This window comes from Plasmodium sp. gorilla clade G2 (assembly GCF_900097015.1).
Source record: "Plasmodium sp. gorilla clade G2 genome assembly, chromosome: 2".
In the NCBI taxonomy this organism is placed as follows: Eukaryota; Apicomplexa; class Aconoidasida; order Haemosporida; family Plasmodiidae; genus Plasmodium; species Plasmodium adleri (nom. inval.).
Genome location: NC_041694.1, coordinates 657,501 through 683,386, shown reverse-complemented (window position 1 = coordinate 683,386; position 25,886 = coordinate 657,501). Strand labels below are relative to the sequence as shown.

Sequence of the window (25,886 nt, the reverse complement as noted above, 5' to 3'; positions counted from 1 at the left end):
GTATGACTTTTAAAACACTTAAAAGGATACTTCAACAAATATACAACATTTACACATATGAAACATATTACTAACCCAAAAAAAAAAGAAAAAGAAAATATGAACATAATAAATATACATACACAAGTGTCTGTTGTATGTTAGAATCATATGAAATATAAAATGTACCGCATTTTGTGTTATTCCTCAAATATGGAAAATAATATTTATTTGTTTATTTATTTTATTTTTAAAATATAAAAAGGAAAAAATTACATATTGTATATAAATTAGATATTATTATTATTAAATAAAAATATATCCTGAAAAAAATTAATACATATATATATAAATACATATACATATATTTATATTTATATCAATCCATTTTCCACAGATTGATTACACAGATAATTTAAGAACAACAACTTTTTTGTAGATACATATATAATTTTTTTTTTTTTCATCAAAAGGGAAACATGAATAATAATATTTAACATAAAAAGAATTTTATTAAAATTGTATTTTATTATTTTTAATTATTACATATTATAATAATAATCATCATCCTCATATATATATATATATATATATATATATTATATATGTGTATAAATATAGATATATGGTATTTCTTAAAATATATATTATAAAATATTCAAAAATGGTTTAAGAATTTTTATAAATTCAAATAAACTAAAATAAAATAATTAAGTAGAATATACTCTACATTGATTAATAAAATAAATATTTTTATATATAATAATATATATATACATATTTTTTTTGTATTCTCAAAATGTTCCATATATCTTTTTTTTTAAAATACTCGTTGGATGGTTTAAGGGGTTTTTATTAAAACAGCCAATTTTCTATTCCCTTCCAACCACAAAAAAAAAAAAAAAAAAAAAAAAAAAAAAAAAAAAAAAAATAATAATAAATTGGTTAGCTAAAATGGAAAAATTATATTTTTATATATTTCTAATTTAATAAAAATAATTATATTATATATATATATATATATATATATATTAATTTTTATTTAATTTATATTATTTATATTTATATATATTTTATTTTATTAATTTTAACTTCTCTTCCAATAAAAATTAATATATATATATAATATATATGTATCATATATTATATGTATATATTATATTATTTTTTTTTTTTTTTTGAAAATTATAATATATATTATTGTATTAAGAAAAAATATAGTTTTACAATTATTCATAAAAATGATATAAAAATAAATATAATAAAAGTAAAAAAGTAAAAATTACAGAAATGATGGGAACTCATATTTAAAGGTAATTTAAAATATATATATATATATATATATATATATATTTATGTATAATATATGTTTACATATTTTATTATTTAAAAATGTAATTATATTTTATAAATATGAATGATGAGAATACATTAGCAAATGATTTTGATTTTGATTTTAAATCAAATGATTGATTAACCTCTAAGAAGTTCTGAATATTTATATGAAATATAAAAAAAAATATTAATAAATAAAAATTTACATAAATATATTAAACATTACTGTTAAAAAGAAAAATAATAAAATAAATATGTATACACCGAAAATGTATAATATATATCATTATATAGGAATGTAGAATTCTTCCATTTTGTAAACTATTAAAAAAAATAAAAATAAAATAAAATAAAATAAAATAAGAAAAAAATAATATAAAATTATGTGTATAAAATATATATATATATATTATAATAATATTCCCTTTTGAACGATTCGAAGAGTTACTATTAAAATATTTTTTAAAAAAATTTTGAAATATATTATGATAATAACTTCAAATCTGTTCATATAACAAATGTATATACGGTGGCTTTTTAAATTATTTATTTTAGAAATGTCAATCCATATATATCACAGCACTAATTTTTTTAATTATTACTTTTTATTCTTATAGTATAAAATACATTATAAGATAATACATCATATTATATATATATATATATATATATATATATATATATATATGTATATATTAATATATATCATATATGCTTTATTATATCATATTTTTATCTTTTCCTTTTTTTATTTTTTAATAGTTTATTTATTAGGGGGGTTGTTATAGTAATGCCCTTTTGCAATAGTAGAACCAAGAAGACATGCTTAAAATGAAATGAAAAATTATTTTATTCATTTTTTTTTATTTATTATTCTTATCCTTCCTATTATTATTATAATGGTTAGTTTTTTATTTTTTTTATGAGGGAGACACACAAAAGAGTGTTAACAAAATAATGAAGTGTCCATATCATGTTTTATAAGAAAATATTTTTTTTTGAGAACAAACAAAAAGGTATTAATATATTCATAAATAGATATGAGATTAATATGAGGCGAAATTGGAGTGGAAAAAAATTACTAAGAATATATGGTTCAAATGAAAAGAGAATAGTTTTTTTTTTTTTTTTTCTTCATCTTTTCTTTTCTCTTTGTCCAAAAATATATACATATTTAAAATAAATATTTATGCATATGCAATGAGTTTAAGCTCAAAACATCCTGCAAATATACATACACATAATGAAAGAAAGAAAGAAAAAAGGGAAAAAAAGATCACATATTTATATGTTTCTTGTTTTTTCTTTTTTTTTTTTTTTCTTTCTCCTAATTTGTGTAATTTTTATAAAAACAGGAAGGAAGGTCTGAGATGCTGCATTTAAAGAATAGAAAAAAAAGTCATTGAATTTTATTAAATTTTTTTTTTTTTTTTTTTTTTATTCTTATGAATTAAAAAAAAAGGAAAAAAAAGTTATAACATTCATTGTTACTTTTTATTTCATATATATATATATATATATATATATATATATATTCTTTAATAAAATTTTTGAGAGAAAAAGTATTGAACAAATATTAATTAGTTACCAGAAATATCAATCATATATTTAAAATTTCGTAAGAAATTTTGTGTATGGTTTTGAAAAAGCTAATAAGCAAGTATACATTGGTGAGTTCGATTTTTGAGGTTTTTCTTTATTCCTACATCTCATATATCAATATTTTTTTTATAATGTATATGAGATGTTAATAAGAAAAATAACTTAATTCAGACTACTCCTAAATTCATTGCTACAAAATAATGTGTGATATATTTATTATTTGTATATATAATATAAAAGATAAAAAGAAAAAAGAAAAAAGAAAAAATAAAATAAAATAAATAAATAAAGAGAAGGAACCAAATTAACATGAATTTTATTACTTATAATAAAAGGCAAATTTTATATTTGCAAAAAATAATTTATATAAATGGTAAATATTTAAACGAATTGTGATATATATTTTTTTCTTATTCTCGTTTATTTTTTTTTATTTTATTTTTTTTTTTTTAGTAAATTCCTTAAATATGTATATAATAAAATATATGTTCTTATATATATAATATTATATATATTATATTTTTTTAAATATTTGCGTTTTATTTAAAAAATGATCAAATATTTAAAAAGGAAAACTATAAAACTTATCAAGTTAAAATAAAATATATATATGTTTGTGTTTAAAAGTTGGCAACATTTTTTATAAAAATATCATATTTTCAATCCATCACAAAAGAAAAAAAAAAAAAAAAAAGTGTCTATATTAGGATATATTATATATATTTATTAATTTATTCATATAAATATTGTAAATTTAAATAAAAACCTAAACATGTAATATGTAGAATATAAAATTTAAAAAAATATCAATTTGAGTAATTTAAAGATTCATTTGTTTCCTTTTTAAAAAAAATATATAAATAATATATATTTTGTTATATATATTATATACTTATTATATATATTATATATATTTTTTTATATATATATATAACATGTTAAGAATATATCCGTAGGGGTAAATTTTATTTAATTATATATATATATATATATATATATATTACATATATATAATAATTTTTTTTTTTTTTTTTTTTTTTTTTTACGCATATAAAAAAATATATTTTTTTATGTATAGAAAACATTACATTTTTAGAAGTATATAAAACAAAATATAAAATATGAAAATGTTAATTTAAAAAATTTCTTCCTTTTCTTCAATTTATTGTTTTTATATTATATATATATATATATATTATATATTTATTTATATTTTAACTTGTGATATATTTAATTACCATACTTCATAATGACAGAACATTAATTTGACGAAAAAGTGGAAGAAAAAAAAAAAAAAAATAAAATAAAATAAATAAAGAAGGATATATAAATAATTGTCATAAAAAAATTATATATATTTTAAAAGGCAAATGACTGATTTTTTAAGGTATAAATAAAATGAATATTATATATATATATATAATATATATATATATTTTTTGTAATTTTTTTTAAAATTTTATAGGAATATTCCTAAACCTAAAAAGAAGGCATATGATGATGAAAACGAGTTGCATGATTTTAAAGAAAATAGTAGTAACTCTTTAAAAAAAAAAGAAGAAATAAAAAAAAAGAACCAATGTTATGAGTACTTAAAAAGAAGACATTTACGAATTACATGTAATGAAGATTTCCAAGGAGGTGGAGCATATCCTGAAATCCATATGAATCAATATCCTAATAATATAGGATTAAAAAGTGATAATAAAAATAATGTTGTTTTAAAATATCTTGATGAAAATAATAATGTAAAATATGATAATTTGATTAATGAACAAATACATATATATAATAATGAGATAGATAAAATTGAACCTAATGAAAGAATAAATAAATTAAGAAAAAAAAAAATTATATCAGATACAAAAGATAGAGAAGAAAAATATAACGAACCTATTTATAAACCTGATAATGATGAAGAAAATGAAATTATTGAAAATACAAAAAGAAATATTGAAAATATTTTAAATGAAAAATTAAATAAAAGTATTGTTAATAAAAAAGAAGAAAAATATTATAGATATATACCACAAAATAAATTAAATAATAATCTAGAAGAAAGAATTATTAAAGTTGTTGAAAAAGAAACAGATCCATTAGATGTATCTAAATTTAAACATAAAAAATTACCAAATATAAAAAACTCACCAGATTATCCTATCCTTAGATCACCTACAAGGAAATTAAATAAAGAAGAAGAAAGTGATTGGAAAATACCACCTTGTGTTTCTAATTGGAAAAATAATAAAGGATATAATATTCCATTAGATAAAAGAATTCAAAGTGATAATAAAAAATTAAATCATGTACTAGTCAATGAAAATTTTGCTCACCTAAGTGAATACTTATACGTTGCTGAAAAAAAAGCTAGAGAAGAAATACAAATACGTAATAGTGTTATGAAACAGAAGAAATTAAAAGAAAAAGAAGAAAAAGAAAACGTACTCAAAAATCTTGCTATACAAGCAAGAAAAGAAAAAGGTCTTGCTAATAGCTCACTCATTAATGATAGAAAGAGAGAAATCGAAAGAGAATATAAAATAGAAAAAAATCTTAAAAAAATGAAAAATTATGAAAATAGATATGTTGAAGAACAAATAGCTCTTAATAAAGTTAATGTTAGTAAAAATAATAATATACATGATATTAGCTTATTTAATATTAATGAACAAAATAATCTTACAACAACACAAGATGATGATACTTATCAAATTTATGATACAGCCCTTTTCAATAATAATAATAATGCTAATATATATAAATTCTCAAGTGAAAGGTTAAGAAAAAATGTTCAAAAAATTGAAACAAGAGAATCTATGGAACCTGTCAAATTTATGAAGGACATATCTGACCCATTCGGTCTCGACAGTTTATTATCCCAAGCAAAACAAAAATAAAATATAAATATAAATATAAATATAAATATATATATATATATATATGTATGCTTTTATTTATTTGCGTTATATTATTTTTTAATTTTTTTGTTATATATAAAATATTTATATGTTCATTATTATATATACATATTTAAAATGTTTAATTATTTTTTTTTTTTTTTTTTTTATATCTGTTTAAAACATTTTAAAATTAACATAATTTGCCTAAAATAATTTTTCGTTGTGTAAAATAGGAAAATTACCGAGCAAAACAAAAAAAAAAAATAAAATGATATAATATAAATAAATTAATAATATATTACAAATAAATAATATAAAATATATAACATAATCAAAACAATAAAACGAATAAGTTTTACAAAATGAGCATATTAAAATATAATCATAAAATAAAAATCATATCTATAAATATATTCACATATATAAGTAAAATGAATACACATTTTTTTTTTTTTTTTTTGGAACATAATTAAAAGGATTGAAAAATTAAATATATATATATATATATATATATATTATTAAACAATTTAATTATAAGGGTACCAAAAAAAAAAAAAAAAAATAATAAAATAATAAAAATAATAAATTATAAAATAAATATAAATATTTGATAAATTCAAAAATAACATTATATAAAACAAATTATTCATACACCAAATAAATACATATATGTATACATAAATATTATAAGCAAAACACAAATTATTTTTTTATATGGCACAGCAAATTATAAAATATATATAAAAAAAATTAATTTTTATTATTTTTTTTTTATTTTTTTTTTTTTATTTTTATTTTTTTATTTTTTTTTTATTTTTTTTTTATTTTTTTTTTTTTTTTTCTCTCTAAAAACCAAAATACCCAGATAAACTCAAACTGTTATCTAGATTTTTGAAAGTTTTAAAAAAATTCGAAATGCGTGAAAAATTATCTAATTCATCTGACATTTGATCAAAAATATTATCAAATTCTTTACTACCATGATCTACATTATTTAAATAATAATCATTTGAACAATTATATGTATCACTTTCATCTGATGAAGAATATATCCAAAAATTAGAATGTGTATATATGTGTTCATATGGTGTTCCTTTTAATATATCATTATTAATAGCATCTATGATATTTTTATTTAAATTTATTTTATTTTTTAAATTAACAATTTTTACAACAGTTCTTTTTAAATTTAATGGTAAACTTATACTTCTTTTTAATTTTTCTTTATTATTTCTTTCTTTATTTATTTTTTTAATACGATTCTTTCTTTTTATGTTATGATCACTATTTATATTGTCGTCTTTCTTATTATTATAATCACCATTTTGTCTTACATGTATACTACCCTTTTTATAATTATTAATATCCATATCAATACTTGAAGTGCTATTTTTTTTTTTTTTTTTTTTTTTTTTGTGCTCATCCTTTTTTCTTAATTTCTCATATGTCTTATCATTCTTATTTAATTTATTCGAAGTATTATCTTCATCTAATGTCTCCTTATTAACCACATTTTTATCATGCACATTGTCTAATTTATTATCATCGTTATTATTGAGTACACACGTTTGGGTTTTCATATAAGGTATATTATAATATGTATAGCATAAAACAAGCAAATTACAAAGTTTAAATAAATCAAAAGGATTACCATTAATATATATTACAGAATATTCAATTGATGAAAGAAGAGTTGATATATCCATTTTTTTTTTTTTTTTATTTATATTTGTTAAATATATTAAAGATTCAAAAACTGTAAGTAATTTAATATATATTGTATATATTCTTTTATATAAATATATTCCAACATTTAAATATTCTACAAATAACCATAAATGTGCATCACTCCTTCCTAAATCATAAATTTTTTTTATAACTTTTTCTTCAGCACCTTCTAAAGCTATTTTAAATAATTTCCTCATAGAATATACATTCTTAACAAAATAAGTTTTATATTTATCATATAACTCATCTTCAATATTTGTTTTTAATTCCTCAACAAAATCACTATCATTACCTTCTAGATATTTTAATCCTTTCTTTCTTAAATATTCTGATTGAGATAAAGTAACAGAATTATATTCATCATTATTTGATTCTTCTAATAATCTTCTAGGTGTCCCTTTTCCTGTATTTGAAGTAAGATAATTCATACTATCATCACCATAAAGATTATTATTATTATGATAAATATTATGAACTCCATTATTTTGTGGTTTCTTTATATGCTCACACATGTCATAAAAATGCTGTTGCCCTCTTTTATTATCTATATCATAATCATTAACATCAGAAGCACTATCCATGAATGTCTCATCAATATTTGAAGAAAATGTTGGATTGTTTAACATATTAATTTGTCGACCCTTCTCTAATTCACTCCTATTATATAAAATGTTATCATTATTATTGTGCGTATATCCGTAAATATTCCCATATGTATTAGCATATCCATTTTTAATATGTTCATTCATATTTTCTCTTATCTTTTCAACATCATTATTTTTATTATATTGTATATTTTGAAGGTTCTTTTTTTTATCTCCTCCTACATTTATATGTTGCTCCACATTTATTTTTTCTCCTCCTTTCATATGTCCTCCCACATTTATATATCCTCCTCCTTGTTCCTTTTGCAAATTAAAATGAGAATCCCTCATATCTTTATATTTCCTTTTGTATGGACATTTTCTTTTTTTTAAAAATTTATATTTTGTGTTCTCACAAAAATTTAATGTAAAAACAAACTTCAATAAAAATAAAATATCCCTATAACATATATATATATAATATAAATGATAAAATATTTCCTTTTTCTTTTTCTTATTTATATCAAATATTTTATATCTATTTGATTGATAAAATTCATCAATTTTTGTAATCAAACTAAAATCATAATTAAAAATAATCAGGTTCTCGAACTTGTAGAAATATTTATTATAATCTATATTATCCTTATTATTTATATGATCAATCACATTATCATTATTATCCAACAATGTATATTTAAAAAATTGGTTATCATTCATATTATTTAAATTACGAAAAAAATATTCATTGTTAATATCAAAATTAATGATCCCACTATTATACATATCGTTTCTATATAATTCTTTCTTTATTTCATGTGTTCTATTATTTTCTATATACTTCAAATTATTATTAATATTCTTATCATTTTGAACACAATCTATATTTATATTATTATCTTCCTTTTCTGTTATTTCTTTTTTTATACTACTATCCATATTGAGTTCTCTTTTTTCATTATATATTGCACATTTATTTTGTGTTATATTTTTCTCTATATTACCTTGATCATTTTTATTTGTTACATTTTTTTTATTTGTTACATTTGTTTTATTTGTCGCACTTGTTTTATTTGTCTCACTTGTTTTATTTGTCTCACATGTTTTATTTATCTCTTTTGTCTCATTTATCTCATTTGTCTCATTCGTTTTGTCATTTTTTTTTTTTTTTTTATCTAGCCAAATTCCTGAAAACGTTTTAGCTAGCTTATTCGTTGCGACATTATTGTTCGAGTTATTTTTCAAATCCTTTGAATTCCATTTTTTAAAAATGTTTCTATTTTTTTCTTTTTCTTTTGTACAACTATTATCATTAGTTGTAATATTTCCTTTATTGTCTTTACTAGAAATATTAATATTATTATTATTGTTAATGTTATTATTTTTTTCAGTAGAGCCATCTTTTGTCGATATCATATTTTCTTGTCGAGATAATTTCCTAGCCCTGAGAAGGTAATCCCTATATTGCATATTCATCAATGAGAAAAAACTCTTATAATATACATTTGAATATAAATAAACATATAAAAACAAATAAGCATCATTCAAATCGTCAATATTTAAATTCATAAAATTATAATAATTATATCTATTAATTTTGGTTATCTTATTATTAAAATTTTTTATTTCACTTATAATATAAATAAAATTTTTATATATACTACTATATTTTAAATAATGTTTTATAGGTTTTACATCTTGAACATTATTTGATATGAATAAAAAAGATGATTTCCTTTCCTTTTCATACATTAATTTATTTTTATTCTTATTCTTAAAATATTTATTATTATGTGAATCATTATAATCATGATAATAATAAGGATTATCATTATTTTGATTATTATAATAATGATTATCATGTGTATTAAACATATTATTATTATTTACATATTTGTTATTATAACAATTTTTATTTATTCCATTATCCTGGTGTTTCATATTTATAGGAAAAAATATTACCTTTGTTATACATCTTTTCACATATTCTTTAAAAAATATTTCTTTTAATACTTCTATCATTATCGTTATATTTCTTTTTAAAAATTTCCTATCAATTTTTAAAATATTATCATTTAAAAATATTTCTTTAAAGAAAAATAATATAATATCTGTTTTAAGTTTCGGGTGAAAATATATATATCTATCAATTTTTAAATATGCATTATATTTTAAAAACTCTATTATTTTATCATATTTCAAATCATATGTATTAACTAGGACATCCATTTCATTCATACCTTCTTTTGAAGAATATTGTTTTTCTATATCTTCAAAATTTGTATTATTTAATAAAAATTTATATACTATTTTTTCTAAATTATGTGCATAAAAATTTTCTGAATAATATTTATTCATAATATTTATTAAAGTTATAGAGAAATTATAAAAATTCTGTACATTATAATTATGTTTATTAAACTGTAAAAATATATCATTATTTATTTTTAAATATAATTCAATTTCAAAAGAATTCATATTCATATAATTTAAATTTTTAAATTTAATTCTCATTGAATTTAATAAAGGTATATTACTATTATTATGTATATATCTATTCTTACTTCGATTTTTTGAACATTTATTCATATTCTGTCTTTGTTCTTTCTCTTTCTTCTCTTTCTTTTCTTTCTTTTCATTTTTTCGTTTTTCTATTTTTTCATTCATTTGTCTTTTCATATTTGCAAAGCTAGCAACAATTGATGTGCTTATAAAATCTTTTTCGGTTACACCAACAGAACTATTTATATTGTTAAAAATTTTATTAATTTTTTTTTTTTTTTTCTCTTTTTTCTTCTCCTTATTAGTTGTGATTTTATCATCATCATCACTATCACTATCATCGTCATCATCATTATCACTATCATGGTTATCATCATAGTTACCATCATAGTTATCATCATCGTGACCACGATTATTACCACCATCGTCACAATCATCGTCGTCATATTTTTCATCCTCTTCTTCCTCCTCATATTTCTCATCTATGGTTTCATTTTTTCTTAAAAAAGTAAAGTATCTCTTAACAAACGTGTAATAATCAAATATTTTCCTTTCCAATATATCCTTCAAATTTTCAATTAAAAATAGATAATCCTTCTCTATCCATAAATTGTTTATATACTTATGAAATATATTCTTTACACAAATAAAAAGAAAAAGTATATGATTATATTTTATTAGGTGAGGACTGATGACACTATTATTTTTATTACCTATACCTACATAATCAGAATCAAATGGAGATACCTTAATAATACGTTCTGTTCTAGTATTTGGACATCCAAAATCTTTTTTCTTGGTACTAAAAAAACCATCAATACATTTTTTATTTCTAAAATTTACAAATATATTACTAGATAAATACATAGGTATATTACATGATGCTATAATAGCACTTATTAAATCATTATCATCATAAAAATTATTTATATTTAATTTTTTATAATAAGGTAAAATTTGTGTTATACCTACAAACACATTTCCTATACGATTGTTTAAATAAACATAACTATCTTCATATAAATATTTATTTAATTCTATATTTAATATATTCTCAAGTTTCTGATAACATCCATGTTTATATACATTACTAATAATATTTTCTATTAAAAAATAACATTTATTTACACTTAATCCTACACTCAAACAGCATGCACAAATACTTCCAGCTGAAGAACCAGCAATACTAGTATGCATATTTAATATATTTTTTTCTATTAATAAACTGCTGACACCTAGATGATAAGGTATTAATAAACCTGCAGGTGAAAAGGAAATACCTAAATTCATAGGATCCGCTTTTTCTTTCTTCTCATCTAACAATATATTCTCACTATCTACATCATCATTATTATTATTAATATTATTATTATTATTATTATTGTTGCTATTGTTGTTGTTGTTGTTATATTTATTTTTATGTTGTTTTACTTTTCCTTTTCTCCTTACATAATTTTTATAAAATACCTTAGACAATGTATTCTTTATATAATAAGAATACGATGTGTCATATTTTTTGTTAGCATCATTTTCTGCATTATTATTCTTATCTACCATGCATTTAATTTCTTTACTTTTTTTTTTTTCTTTGTCTTTTATCTTATCATTAATCACATTACTGTCAAATGAAGAATTATCATATGAACCACTACCAGATTCAAAATTATCAATATCATTGTTATTTTTTTTTTTATTTTTATATATATATTTTTTTTTTGTAAGACCAATATTATTATCAACATTTTCATTACTACACATATTAGCTTCCTTTTTCTTATTATCACTATTATGTTTTCTCTTATTACTAAAATCTTCAGTGATTCCACTTTCTTTATAATCATCCTTATGCGTACTGTTTTTATTTTTAAATTCTTGATTATCATCTGTTTGTATTTGTTTCATTCTCTCCTGTTCAATGTCTTTTACATGACCATAATTATTATCATACATATGCATCTTCTTATTTTTTAATAGACATTTCCCTCTAATTCTAGATCTTGTAGCACCTAATCTAACACCGTGTGATATAAAGTTGCTGGAGTTATTATATCCTTTCTTACCTTTTTTTTTTCCCTCACATTTGATATCTTTCAAATATTTTTTTAACATTTTAAATTCTTCTTCATCCATATTCAAAAAGCTATTATCATGCGCAGGCGACCAACACGCATCGACATTAATTAAGTTATTATTATTATTATTATTATTATTATTTATAAGGTCTCGTTTAACATTCATATTATTCTCTTTATTTATCATATTATTAAACATATACCTATCATTTCTTTCCTTCTTCGATTTAATGTTAGCAGAAATTTTTGTTTTATTCTTTATTTTTGAGATTACCCCTAAAGGACATGAGGTCATATAACCTCTTTTATTATATAAAACATTTGGATTGTTTAAGAAAGGACATTTTTTTTTTTTAATAATAGGATAATTTTTCTTATCAATATGATATAAATAATTCCTTATACAAGTATCCATATCATTAGATGAAATGTATTTTTTGGATGTCTTAATTTTTTTATATATATATTTGATATTAGAGATATCTTTATGGTATGCTTTTTTGTTATCATTTAATTCATTATCATTATTTTTATTTAAGATATCTTTCATATGTAGAAAGAAAAAATAGAAAGAAATAAAATTAGCAATATCTATTTTACATTTTGTAGTATCATTTAAAAAATTAATCATATATTTATTATTATATATTAATATTTCATTTACATTTCTTGTATTCTTTATTTTATTTATATTATCTCTTACAATATTTTTATTTTTTAAATTATTATCTACATTTTTTTCATCTCCATCTTTTCCTTCAATAATATTTAAAACTTTATTATTACTTACGTCATTTAAATTAAAAAGGTTTTTAAAATAATTTTCATAAAAAAATATATTCACAAAACTTTCATCTACTAATTCTTTATTTTTTATATCATCATTATCATCATTTAATATTACATTCTTTTGTTTTTTATCAGGATTTATAAAATTATTATTATTAACAATATTGTCATTCTTTACACTACTCTCATTATTATTATTATTATTATTATTATTAATATTAATATTTATGAATTTTTTATTTTTTATATTTTTATTTTCTTCAGCACACTCGATATTTATAAAATTTTCATCATACTCTTTATGACTTATATCTTTTCTGTTCGCATTACCCATTTAATTGAGATTTAAAAATATATATATATATATTTCTTTTTTTTTTTTTTTTTTTAATTAACTATTATTTGATATATATATATATATAACATATATACAAATAAATCCACATCTATATATTATATATATATTTATATGTGTGTGTATATAATATATATATATATATATATATATATATATATTCTTAAACCTTTGTGAGAACGGTCAAAAATATAAAAAGCTAATATAAAAAAAAAGTATGATTTATTATCATATATTTCTAACACTTTTAACACGCATATACTTAATTATCCTTGCGTGTTATTATATATAATAATATGCATCTTATATTATTAATACATACATATATATATATATATTATATATATGTATTATTTTACTTATTAATCTATAAAAAAAAAAAAAAAAAAAAATTATTTATACATAATATATAAATATATATAATATATATATATATTTTTTTTTATTTTCCACAACGGTATAATAAAATGACTATTAATATAAATTATTGATTAATTTTATGGAAAAAAAAAAAAAAAAAAAAAAAAATTATAATATTCAACTGTAATTATAAATATATATATATATATATATATATATATATATATATATTCCCCTCATTTATTTAATTTTCAAAAAGAATTAATTATATATATAATATATGATATATAATATATACATACAATATATACATATATATACAACATATGATGATAATAACGTTTTTTTCTTTTCCTATATTATAGTTTTTCATTATTATAATATAATATATTATTTTATTTTATTTTATTTTTCCTTTTATTTTTTTTTTTTTCCCCTCCCCCCTCCTTAAATGTAAAAGGGATCCGCTTCTTCTCTGTGTGTTTATAATGAAGGACTATTATTACAAAATAATAACTCAAAAAAAAAAATAAAAAAAAATAAAATAAATATATATATATATTTTATAATTGTTTATTTTTCTACTTTTCAAGAAGTTTTTTTGCTAATTACTTTTTTTCTTCTATTCTATACTTATCGATTATTTATTAAAAAAAATATCTTGTAACTATAATATATATATTATTATATTTATGTGATTGTAAAAATATACATCCTATTTAAATATTTATTTATATTAATGTAATATACTCTTTTTTATATTATATATATATATATATATATATATATATATATGATAGTTAAGTTTATATATATTTTATATATACATATATAAAAAAATTTCAAAAAATTTCTATATAATTATTCATTTTAAAAAAGTATTATATATTATATATATATATATGTAATATTAATAGAACTGTTCAATACTTTTCGTGTTTTATAAAAAATCATCACAAAGGAATTAAGAAATATATATTGTATATATATAAATACACAATACACTTTTATTTCATTTTATTTTTTTTTTCTTATGGAAGAATTGTAAAAATATGTTTACCAGTTTTAAAAAAAAAAAAAATAATAGTATACATACATATATACAACAAATAGAAAAAAAAAAAATTATATATATATATATATATATATATAAAATAAAAAAAACATATATATATATATAATATATTTGTTATATAATTAAAATTGACATTATTTTTGGTTGTATATATTAACATTAAAAAAAAATTATAAAAATAAAATAAACATATTATTATATTAATAAGTCATATTCAGGTATCACATTTGTATTATGTGTACATATATGAGTAATCTTTAAATATATTTTTTATAAAAAAAAAAAAAAAAAATTAATTAATTATATTATGATAAAATGTAAAAATATAACATATATATTATATATATATATATATATATGTGTGGTAACTTGTTCATTGTCGAAAATTATTTAGGATTTCTTAAAATTAAAATAACTGAATCTCCTCTTAAAAATAATATACTGATATATCTATCCTTATTAATTTTTTTTTTTTTTTTTTTATCTTTTACAACTTCAACCCATATTTCACGTACCTCTGTTAATAATAAATTGCAATGTCTATCGAAAGCTTTAACCTATAAAAGGATAAATAACACAAAATTTAAATTAAAATTAAAATTAAACAAATATTTAAAAAAATATATAAATATAAATATATATATATATATATATATATATATATATATATATATATATACATATATATATATTTTTTAATTTTCAAATAATCTTTTTAGTCTTACCCTTCCTAATATTTTTCTATTATTACGACAATTAATAAGAACCTGAGCATTGTCTTTAACACATTCTGATAATAATCCTAAGGGTCCATCCTCAGGATTATCTCGATTTTCTTCTATAGTAACTTCACTTTTCATTTTTTTATAAAACAAAAATATATATACAAATAAAATTCAACTCGAAATAAAAAGAAAAAAAAAAAAAAAAAAAAAAAAAATTATAAGATTTATATAAATATGTATATATATATATATATATGTAGCTAATTATATAATATGCTATTATAATAAAACCTTGTATATAATATTTTATAATTATATTAAATCATAAAAAAAATGCTGCTATACATATATATAAATATATATTTTTTATCTTTATATATAGTTCATCCTTTATTATATTATATAATCCTTATTTATGTCACTTTATTTAAATACAAAAAAAAAAAAAAACACTCTAATACTTTTGTTCAATATAATTAAATGTTCTCCATATATATTTGGAGTTACTAAAACATTTATATTTCATTATTTTTTTATAAGCAAAAAAAAAAAAAAAAAATACAATAAAAAAAAAAATAAAAAGAAAAAGAAAAGAAAAATATTAATGTATATATTATAAATAATTATACATGTTATAAGTATATAATATTATTTCATATTTTATTATTTTCGTATGTATTATTACATATATATAATAATAGTAATATACTACATACATATTAATATATATATATATAATATATCAATATTTTAATGGCGCAAGAAATATATAAGTACATATTTTATTATCATCATAAGAAAATTTAAAAGGCAAAATATAAAAATAAAAATCATTTATTTAAATTCTACAAATGTATAGAAAAATATATTTTTTATATTATATAACGCACTTCAAAAATAAAATAAAATAAAATAAATATAAAAATAAATATAAAATTAATAAAAAAGAATAAAACAATAAATATAATAATAACGTTGTAAAATGGATTATATTTTTTACTTAATCTGAAATGTTTTAAAATATATACAACAATACTATTAATAATAGATATAATATATTTTATTTTATAACTATTTATTAAGACTAAAACGAAATAATATATATATGTAACATATATATAAACATATATATAATATATTTTTATATATTAAATATCATTGGTGATGAAATACAAAAATTATAACACGACAAACATCCTCGAAAATTTTGATAAAAAATTAAATAAGAATTATAGAGTTTTTAATAATGAGGAAATTAAAAAAATGGATGAGGAGTATGAACATAAGGTTAAGAAGAAGGAACAGTTAAAATTAAAAAAAAAAATAAATAAAAATAAAAATAAAAATAAAAAATTAAAACAAAATAAAGATAATTCAAATAATACAAATGATAGTGATTATAGTATAAATAACAATAGTGATGATACAAATGAGAGTGATAATAGTATCAATAATAATGATGAAAATTATATTAATCGTAGTCATGATAATATAAGTGAACACCATAATGATAACGTAAAAAAAAGTGAAGTTAATCATCTTATTGTAAGTGAGAAAAAAAAAAATATTACATTTGAAGATCTAAATATATGCGAAGAAATATTAGAAAGTATAAAAGAATTAGGATGGAAAAAGCCAACAGAAATACAAAGAGAAATATTACCTCATGCATTTCTTAAAAAAGATATTATAGGATTAAGTGAAACAGGAAGTGGAAAAACTGCATGTTTTATTATACCCATATTACAAGATTTAAAATCTAATAAACAAAGTTTTTATGCATTAGTTATATCTCCAACAAGAGAATTATGTATACAGATTTCTCAAAATTTTCAAGCATTAGGTATGAATATATTAATAAATATTTGCACTATATATGGTGGTGTAGATATTGTTACACAGTCATTAAATCTAGCTAAAAAACCTAATGTTATTGTTAGTACTCCTGGAAGAATATTAGATCATTTAAATAATACTAAAGGATTTAACTTAAAGAATTTAAAATATTTAGTTTTTGATGAAGCTGATAAATTATTATCACAAGATTTTGAATCATCAATAAATAAATTATTACTTATATTACCAACAAATCGTATTACATTTTTATTTTCTGCAACTATGACAAAAAATGTATCTAAATTAAAAAAGGCTTGTCTTAAAAATCCAGTGAAAATAGAAGTTTCAAATAAATATAGTACTGTCTCCACATTAATAGAAACATATATCTTTCTTCCTCTTAAATATAAATATACATATCTTTGTAGTTTATGTTTTCATTTCCAAACAAGAAATATTATTATATTCACAAATACATGTGCAACTGCTCAAAAACTAAATTTCTTTTGTAGAAATCTAGGACTCAAATCTATATGTCTACATGGAAAATTAACTCAAAATCAAAGATTAAGTAGCCTTAATTCTTTTAAAGTTAATAAATATAATATTTTAATATCCACACAAGTAGGAGCTAGAGGTCTAGATATACAAGATATTAAAATTGTTATCAATTTTGATATCTGCTCGTGTAAAGAATATATTCATAGAGTAGGAAGAACGGCAAGAGCTGGAAGAACAGGTAAATCTATAACATTTGTTACACAATATGATGTTGAAAATTTCTTAGCAATAGAGAAACAGTTAAATAAAAAAATTGATAAATTTACTGACCTTGATGAAAATGATGTTCTTCTATATCATGAACAAACTATTGAAGCTCTAAGGTTGTCAGAAATTGAAATGAAGGAAAATCAGGAATTATACAAAAAAAATAAATTCAAAAAAAAAAAATAATAAATAAATTAAAAAAATAAAAATTTATATATATATATATATATATATATATATATATATATATATATTCCTTCTCCTTTGTCATTTTTAAATAATATAACCATTGGGGGAGGGTGTCATATAATTTAATATGTTGAGAATATATTTTTTTTTTTAAATAATAATATTATGAATATATATTATATATATTATATATATTATATATATTTTATTTTTTTTTATTTTTTTGTTTTCATTTTTTTTAATAATTATAATTAAACAAATAAAAAAACATATAAATGTTTTATAACAATTGAATGGGATTTTTTAAAAAAAAAAAAAAAAAATTTTATTTTTAATATGTGTTTATTTGTATATATAAAATGTTGCTTCAATAATATTGTAAAATATTAACAATAATTATAAAGAAAAAATGTAAATACAAAAAAATAAAATACATATGTATATATATTTATGTATTAGTAATAGTATTTATTTATTTTTATATTTCCTACATTTTTTTTTTTTTTTTTTTTATATAAGTAAAATTGTAAATTTTGGGTTTGATTCGTTTTTAAAGGGTACATAAATATAAATATATATATATAAATATATTATATATATAAATATATTATATATATAAATATATTATATATATATATATATTATATATATGTATTTTTTATTTTATTTTATTTTTTTTTTTTTTTTTTGGATTTTCCTAAAACTCATATAAAATTTATACATTATTATTTCTTTTTTGGAAGAAAAAAAAAAAAAAAACCCATGAACAAAAAATGTTTAATTAAATATATCATAATCATCTTATTCTTTTCTTTGATCATAAATAGATATAGAACTCTTAATATATATAACAATGAATATAAAATAAAAAATAATATCTGTTTTGTTTATCCATATACACACAAATACAATGAGAAAAGGAATTCGTATTTATATGCACATTATAATAGAAACAATTCTTTAATAAACAAAAAAAGAAATAATTTTCTTGATAAACAAAATGATAATGTAACAGATTATATTTATGGTTTGAATTCTGTTTATTCTGTGCTTAAAAAAAATGAGAGGACAATAGAGGAGGTCATAGTAAGTATTAAAAGAAAAAAAAAAAATATATATATATAAAAATAAATGACATAAATGGAGTGGAATAAAATGAAAGGAAAACATTTTATATATTAATGCAATCTCATTTTTAAAATATAAATGTTTTGAAATATAAAAACTATGTAATATTTAGATGGATTATCATATATATATATATATATATATATATATATATATATATTTATATCTTATCATAATATATTTTTTTTTGTTTGGTTTATCCTCATTTTAGGTTAATAAGAACATTAAACTCAATAGAAAAATCCATAAACAAAATTACGAATACATATTTGAAGAACTTAAAAAAAGAAATGTATCAATAAAATATATGGAAAAATATCAAATGAACGAATTAGTAGGAGGATTTCCCCATAATGATATTATTATGAAAACAAATTATAGATACATGAATAATTATAAAGATTTTATTAAAAACATAAAACACTTGCCAAACAAAAATAATATTTTTATTTGTTTACACGATGTTTATGATAATATGAATATTGGAAATGTATGTAGATCCATTTTCTTTTTTGGAGGACATACCATATTTCTAAAAAAAAAAAAAAAGATGAATGAAAAAAAAAACAACGTCAAAATCGATACACCCATATTACATTCCAGTGTTGGTTCATCGGAATTTCTGAATTTTTATCATATAAACAATATGGTAAAAAAAAAAAAAAAAAAAAAAATTAAAATAGATAATGTAACTAATGAAGATATATAATATAATATATATATATATAAACATGTATAAATAAGCACACACATACACATATATATATATATATATATATATATATATATATATATATATTTAAGATGTATTATGTGTATCTATATATTTTAACAACGATTTGTTCGCCTCCTCATAACATACAAATTATTTTTTTTTTTTTTTCAGGCAAATTTTATGAATCATATGAAGACAAATGGATTTACAATTTATTCAACAAGTAACAAATATATATATATATATATATATTTATGTGTGTAATATAAAAATACTTTCATGTATTTATAATTTTTATTTATCTTTTCATGTATTCATTTTATTAGGCTGCCATACAAACAATAATTCATCTCATAAATACATAGACCTAAACAATATTAAAATAAAAGAAAACGAAAAAATATTGATAATATTAGGAAATGAAAGTAAAGGATTAAAAGATGATATCTTAAAAAATTCAGATTATTGTGTATATATAAATAATTTATGTTATAATCAATATAATCAATTTCATATAGACAGTCTTAATGTTAACAATGTATGTTCTATTATGTTATATCATTTCTATTCATATATGATGAAATAATATCTAACATACATAAAAATTTTATATATATTATATATATTTTAATTTATTTTTAATTCAAATATTTTTTTTATTCGTACTTTTTTAAAAAATCTATTTGTTAACATGAATAATATAATAAATATATATTCTATTTTTTTCATTTTCACATTATATATATATATATATTAATTTGAACAAGTTATTTAAAAATATTTATAAATATAAATTATTTAGCAACAATATTTTTCATGTACATATATTTTATAATGTACATGTTCCTTTTTTTTTTTTATTAAATAAAAAATAAATAAAATAATAGGCACATATGTATAATCATATATGTATATTTATATATATGCACCTCCATATAAATAAAATATAAAAAATAAAAAATAAAAAATAAAAAATAAAAAAAAGGATCACCATCATTATAATATAATATACATGTATTTATATTTCATATAAAATATATATATATATTTTACAGTTTAATAAACTATGAACTTAAAATAAATATATATATTTTTTTATATATTTCATATTTTTCATTTTTAAAAATACAAATGATATTATTAAAAATTCATTTAACAGTTTTATAATAATTATACAATAATTTAAAATTTTTCCTTCTTTTTTTTTTTTTTTTTTTTTTTTTTTCTTTGCCTTATATATTAACATATATATATATATATATATTTTTTTTCCTTTTAATTTTATAAAAATATAAATTCAACGATTTTCTTGTGTTATCCCCCTCTTTTTTTTTTGAAATTTAAAAAGAATAATAATAAGAAATATAACATATATAAATTATATATATAATTACGTAAAAAAAAAAAAAAATAATAAATAAATAATAATAAATAAATAGTATTTTCCTTATCCATTCACATTATATATATAAAGAGAATTTTATATTTTTATAATGTGATAATATATGCATATGTGTATATAATATGATACACATAAGTACACATCTATTTGAATAAAAAATATATAATTATATTATAAATACATACATACATATATATATATATATTTTATTTAAATACAAACATTTGAACATATATATTTTATATACACATATTTATTTGCATATATTTACATATAATAAAACATTTTCATTTGTTGTATCTTTATGATTTTATTATATTTTTTTTTCCGACCTTATTTTTATAAAAGAGATATTATATAAGCAAACTTAGAATGAAAAGAAATATATGATTTAAAACGTGAAAAAAAAAGAAAAAAATATATAAATAAATAAATAAATATATATATATATATATATATATATATATATATATATATAAGTATAATAACATGACACATTGTGTTGTTCAGGTATATAATTTTGTATATATATTTCATGAGTGTAATAATGACAAATAATTAAATTTTTTTTTTTTTTTTTTTTAAATTTATTTGATTTTCTTAACTTCATATCAACTATTTGTATCACATACATATATATATATATAGAAGTGGTTTAATAATAATATATGAAAAAGCATAAAAAATTTTATCATAAAAGCATTTAAAATACATAATGACCTTAGAAAGTGAACCAAATATTTTATCAAAAGAAAAGAACAAAGAAAATGTTATTATAAATAAATGTGACGATTCCAATAAAATAAAAGAAAAAGAAAAAGAAAAAGAAAAAACTTCTGCTGTTGAAAGAGAGAGTACTAATGCATCGGCACATATAAGTAATGACAATATAAATAAAAATCAAGAGAAAAACAAAAAAAAAAAAAAAAAAAAAAATACAAATAAAAATAAAAATGTAAATATAAATAATACACATATAAATATAAATACTACTAATGATAAAAATTGTGGACAGGGGATGGACAAATCAGAGGTCATACAGAGTGACAATATTATGAATATAAAAAATGATAAAAAAAATATTTTGGACTCCAGTTATAAAGAAGAAGGAAATGAAAACAACAGTAACGACATAAATAATAATAATAATAATAATACTAACAATATTAATAATATTAATAGTAGTTGTAGTAATAATTATCAGATAAAAAAAAAAATTACCCTACTGAAAAGAAATGATATTAAAGATGAAAATTATAACAATGCAAAAATAACCACTCTAAATAACAAAAATAATTTAAAGAATAACAACAATAATAATAATTACAACCACAACAATAATAATAATAATAATAATAATTTCTGTTGTGAAAAAACATTAGAACAAAGAGAAGAGGAATATAATAAAATCAGGGCTAGGATTTTTTCAAATTTCAATAAAAAACCAAAAAATGTTCAGAAAATTGAACAAACTAATTTAAACCATACATATTTAAATAATAATATAAATAATGGAGATAATCAATATGCATATATTAATAACCTTTATCATATATATCATAATAATCCATATAATAATATATATAGACAAAATAATATTCCTATGTCTAATATAAATAATCAAGCATCTAATATTGAAAAAATAAATAACCCATATTATTTTAATCATATATCTTATACAAATTATATGTACACTACACAAAATAAAATGAACAATATAAAGACAAGTCAAATATGTCATTATGATATAAATAATAATAATATTAACAATAATAATAATATTAACAATAATAATAATAATAATATTATTAATAATAATCTTTCATTATGTAATACTCAGATAGACAGCTATAATAAAACAAAAAATAATTTTAATAAAGGCGCAAATAATTTTAACAACTCAAAAAATATTATCAATCATAACATAAATGATACAAATAAAAATATATATGATACAAACGGTAATCTTATTATTAATAATAATATGTCTTATGCACAATTAAAAATGAACAACAATATAAATTTTAATATACACATGAAATCACCAATTAATCAACAACATAATAATATTTTTAATATAAATGAGGATCCAAAATTTTTTAATGAACCTGCAAATAAAATGAAAAAAAAAAATAAAGAAAAAAAAAACATACATTTTAATAATAATAATAATAATAGTAATAATTGTTTATATAATGATATTAATCAAAATGATCATAATAATTGTATTATAAATACCAACGAAAATTTCAATCATATTAATAATGTCAAAAATACAGAACAAAATTTACAAACAAAACACAATAAAATGTCTCAAGTTTCGAAGCAGTCAAACAGTAAAAATAATAAGAATAATATTCAATTAAAAAAACAAATTAATATTAATACAAATAATAATTTAGATACTAAAAACAGTTCACATATAACAAAAAATGTTATTCTTGATGAAAATAAAGTATCCTCAACTCATGCAAATCATTCAAATGAAGTAATGACAAAGGAAAAAAAAAAGAAAAACAACAATAAAAAAAAAAAAAATAATAATCTCAATAATATCAATAATATGAATAATATCAATAATATGAATAATATCAATAGTATGAATAATATGAATAATGCAATGTACTTTCAAAATATAAATATTCAAAAGGATGATTCAAATATAGCTCCTTTATATAATAACCAAAAAAATATGGATTTCAATAAATATCAACTTAATCATATACAAAACAATATGATACAAAATAATATAATGACAAATAATGTTATGCTAAATAATAATTTACAAACACATCATTTTAATTATAATTTAATTAACTATTCATATGAACACCCTTATGAAGAAAACATTATGAACGACCTAGATTATTGTAGAGATATATCTCTATATGAAAAAAGATATGATAGGGGTGATAATTTGCAACAAAATCATAAGCGTTATGATATTGACTTCCCCTCCTTATAAATAAAATAATATTAAAATTATAAACACCTATCATTATATTGAATAAAATCAAAAATGTTATATAAATATATATATATATATATATATATATATATATATATATTTATAAGTATACAATCCAATTGATATTTTTTGTTTATTTTATATAGAATATACATTTCATATATTTTTTAAGATATCATGATATATATATTTCAATACACACTACGAAATATTATATATCTTAATTTATAAAATCTATAATTTTTATTTTAATAATGTTCATTTATAATATACATATATATATATATAATTTTATTTTTTATTTTTTTTGTGTATGAACAGACAAATTAATTAAAAAAAAAAAATAATAATAAATAAATAAATACAATTAAATAAAATAATTATTTATTTTTTTTAACTGTTAAAAGAACTACATTTCTACATAAAAGAAGGTATATATTTATATATCTACCATATATAATTGTTCGTGTCTAAATATTAATTTAGGAAGATACTAATAAATAAATATATATATATATATATATATATATATATATATATATATGATACATTCATTTTAAATATATATTAAAAATATATATGTATCTACAGTATGTAATTCAAAAATTTTAACTACTGTAGAATTATTCTTAAAGTTTAATAAAATCAAGATATTAAATTTAGACTATTATTGTTAATTCATTTTTTTTATTTATTATTTATTTTATTTTTTCTTTTTAATATAAAACAAAAACCTTATATATTCATAATTTTACAAGGTTATAACAAAATTAATAATTTTTTTTTAATTTTTTTTTTAAGTCTCTACAAACAATAGTATGGGTTTAAATAAAAATTTTGTTTGGCATGAAATGAAAAATATAAAAAAAATACG

The 25,886-nt window shown here is 17.3% G+C and overlaps 7 protein-coding genes and 3 non-coding genes across 10 annotated transcripts in view; 7 read left to right on the top strand and 3 right to left on the bottom strand.

Annotated features, from left to right (window-relative positions):
- The first annotated feature begins 1,391 nt into the window (after positions 1 to 1,391).
- PADL01_0217800 lies at positions 1,392 to 1,478 on the top strand. The gene has a single exon (XR_003699322.1). It is a non-coding gene; the product is annotated as a small nucleolar RNA snoR01 (non-coding RNA).
- A 258-nt stretch (positions 1,479 to 1,736) lies between these two features.
- PADL01_0217700 lies at positions 1,737 to 1,898 on the top strand. Its single transcript, XR_003699321.1, has one exon. It is a non-coding gene; the product is annotated as a Plasmodium RNA of unknown function RUF2 (non-coding RNA).
- Positions 1,899 to 2,508: 610 nt separating this feature from the next.
- PADL01_0217600 lies at positions 2,509 to 3,112 on the top strand. Its single transcript, XR_003699320.1, has one exon. It is a non-coding gene; the product is annotated as a ribonuclease P (non-coding RNA).
- Positions 3,113 to 4,286: 1,174 nt separating this feature from the next.
- Positions 4,287 to 5,813, top strand: PADL01_0217500 (pre-mRNA-processing protein 45, putative; the record flags this gene model as incomplete). The annotated part of the gene is made up of 2 exons (XM_028682781.1): positions 4,287 to 4,303; positions 4,382 to 5,813. The coding sequence occupies 2 exons, from the start codon at positions 4,287 to 4,289 to the stop codon at positions 5,811 to 5,813; spliced, it is 1,449 nt and encodes a 482-aa protein (XP_028536415.1).
- Positions 5,814 to 6,661: 848 nt separating this feature from the next.
- PADL01_0217400 (conserved Plasmodium protein, unknown function) lies at positions 6,662 to 13,825 on the bottom strand (the record flags this gene model as incomplete). The annotated part of the gene is made up of 1 exon (XM_028682769.1): positions 6,662 to 13,825. The coding sequence occupies one exon, from the start codon at positions 13,823 to 13,825 to the stop codon at positions 6,662 to 6,664; it is 7,164 nt and encodes a 2,387-aa protein (XP_028536414.1).
- A 1,842-nt stretch (positions 13,826 to 15,667) lies between these two features.
- PADL01_0217300 (small nuclear ribonucleoprotein Sm D2,putative) lies at positions 15,668 to 16,141 on the bottom strand (the record flags this gene model as incomplete). Its single annotated transcript, XM_028682758.1, has 2 exons — positions 15,668 to 15,838; positions 16,007 to 16,141. 2 exons carry the CDS (start codon positions 16,139 to 16,141, stop codon positions 15,668 to 15,670), a joined length of 306 nt encoding a protein of 101 aa, XP_028536413.1.
- A 1,029-nt stretch (positions 16,142 to 17,170) lies between these two features.
- On the top strand, positions 17,171 to 18,796 carry PADL01_0217200 (DEAD/DEAH box ATP-dependent RNA helicase, putative; the record flags this gene model as incomplete). The annotated part of the gene is made up of 1 exon (XM_028682747.1): positions 17,171 to 18,796. The coding sequence occupies one exon, from the start codon at positions 17,171 to 17,173 to the stop codon at positions 18,794 to 18,796; it is 1,626 nt and encodes a 541-aa protein (XP_028536412.1).
- A 765-nt stretch (positions 18,797 to 19,561) lies between these two features.
- Positions 19,562 to 21,228, top strand: PADL01_0217100 (apicoplast RNA methyltransferase precursor, putative; the record flags this gene model as incomplete). Its single annotated transcript, XM_028682736.1, has 4 exons — positions 19,562 to 19,885; positions 20,139 to 20,576; positions 20,814 to 20,865; positions 20,969 to 21,228. 4 exons carry the CDS (start codon positions 19,562 to 19,564, stop codon positions 21,226 to 21,228), a joined length of 1,074 nt encoding a protein of 357 aa, XP_028536411.1.
- A 1,531-nt stretch (positions 21,229 to 22,759) lies between these two features.
- On the top strand, positions 22,760 to 25,009 carry PADL01_0217000 (conserved Plasmodium protein, unknown function; the record flags this gene model as incomplete). Its single annotated transcript, XM_028682725.1, has 1 exon — positions 22,760 to 25,009. One exon carries the CDS (start codon positions 22,760 to 22,762, stop codon positions 25,007 to 25,009), a length of 2,250 nt encoding a protein of 749 aa, XP_028536410.1.
- Positions 25,010 to 25,816: 807 nt separating this feature from the next.
- PADL01_0216900 (conserved Plasmodium membrane protein, unknown function) overlaps positions 25,817 to 25,886 on the bottom strand; it is a gene marked incomplete at both ends in the record, with an annotated part of 1,445 nt that continues 1,375 nt past the window's right edge. Inside the window, one exon of the mRNA XM_028682714.1 lies at positions 25,817 to 25,886. This exon is cut by the window's right edge and continues 49 nt beyond it. Within this exon, the coding sequence (XP_028536409.1) occupies positions 25,817 to 25,886 (70 nt within the window).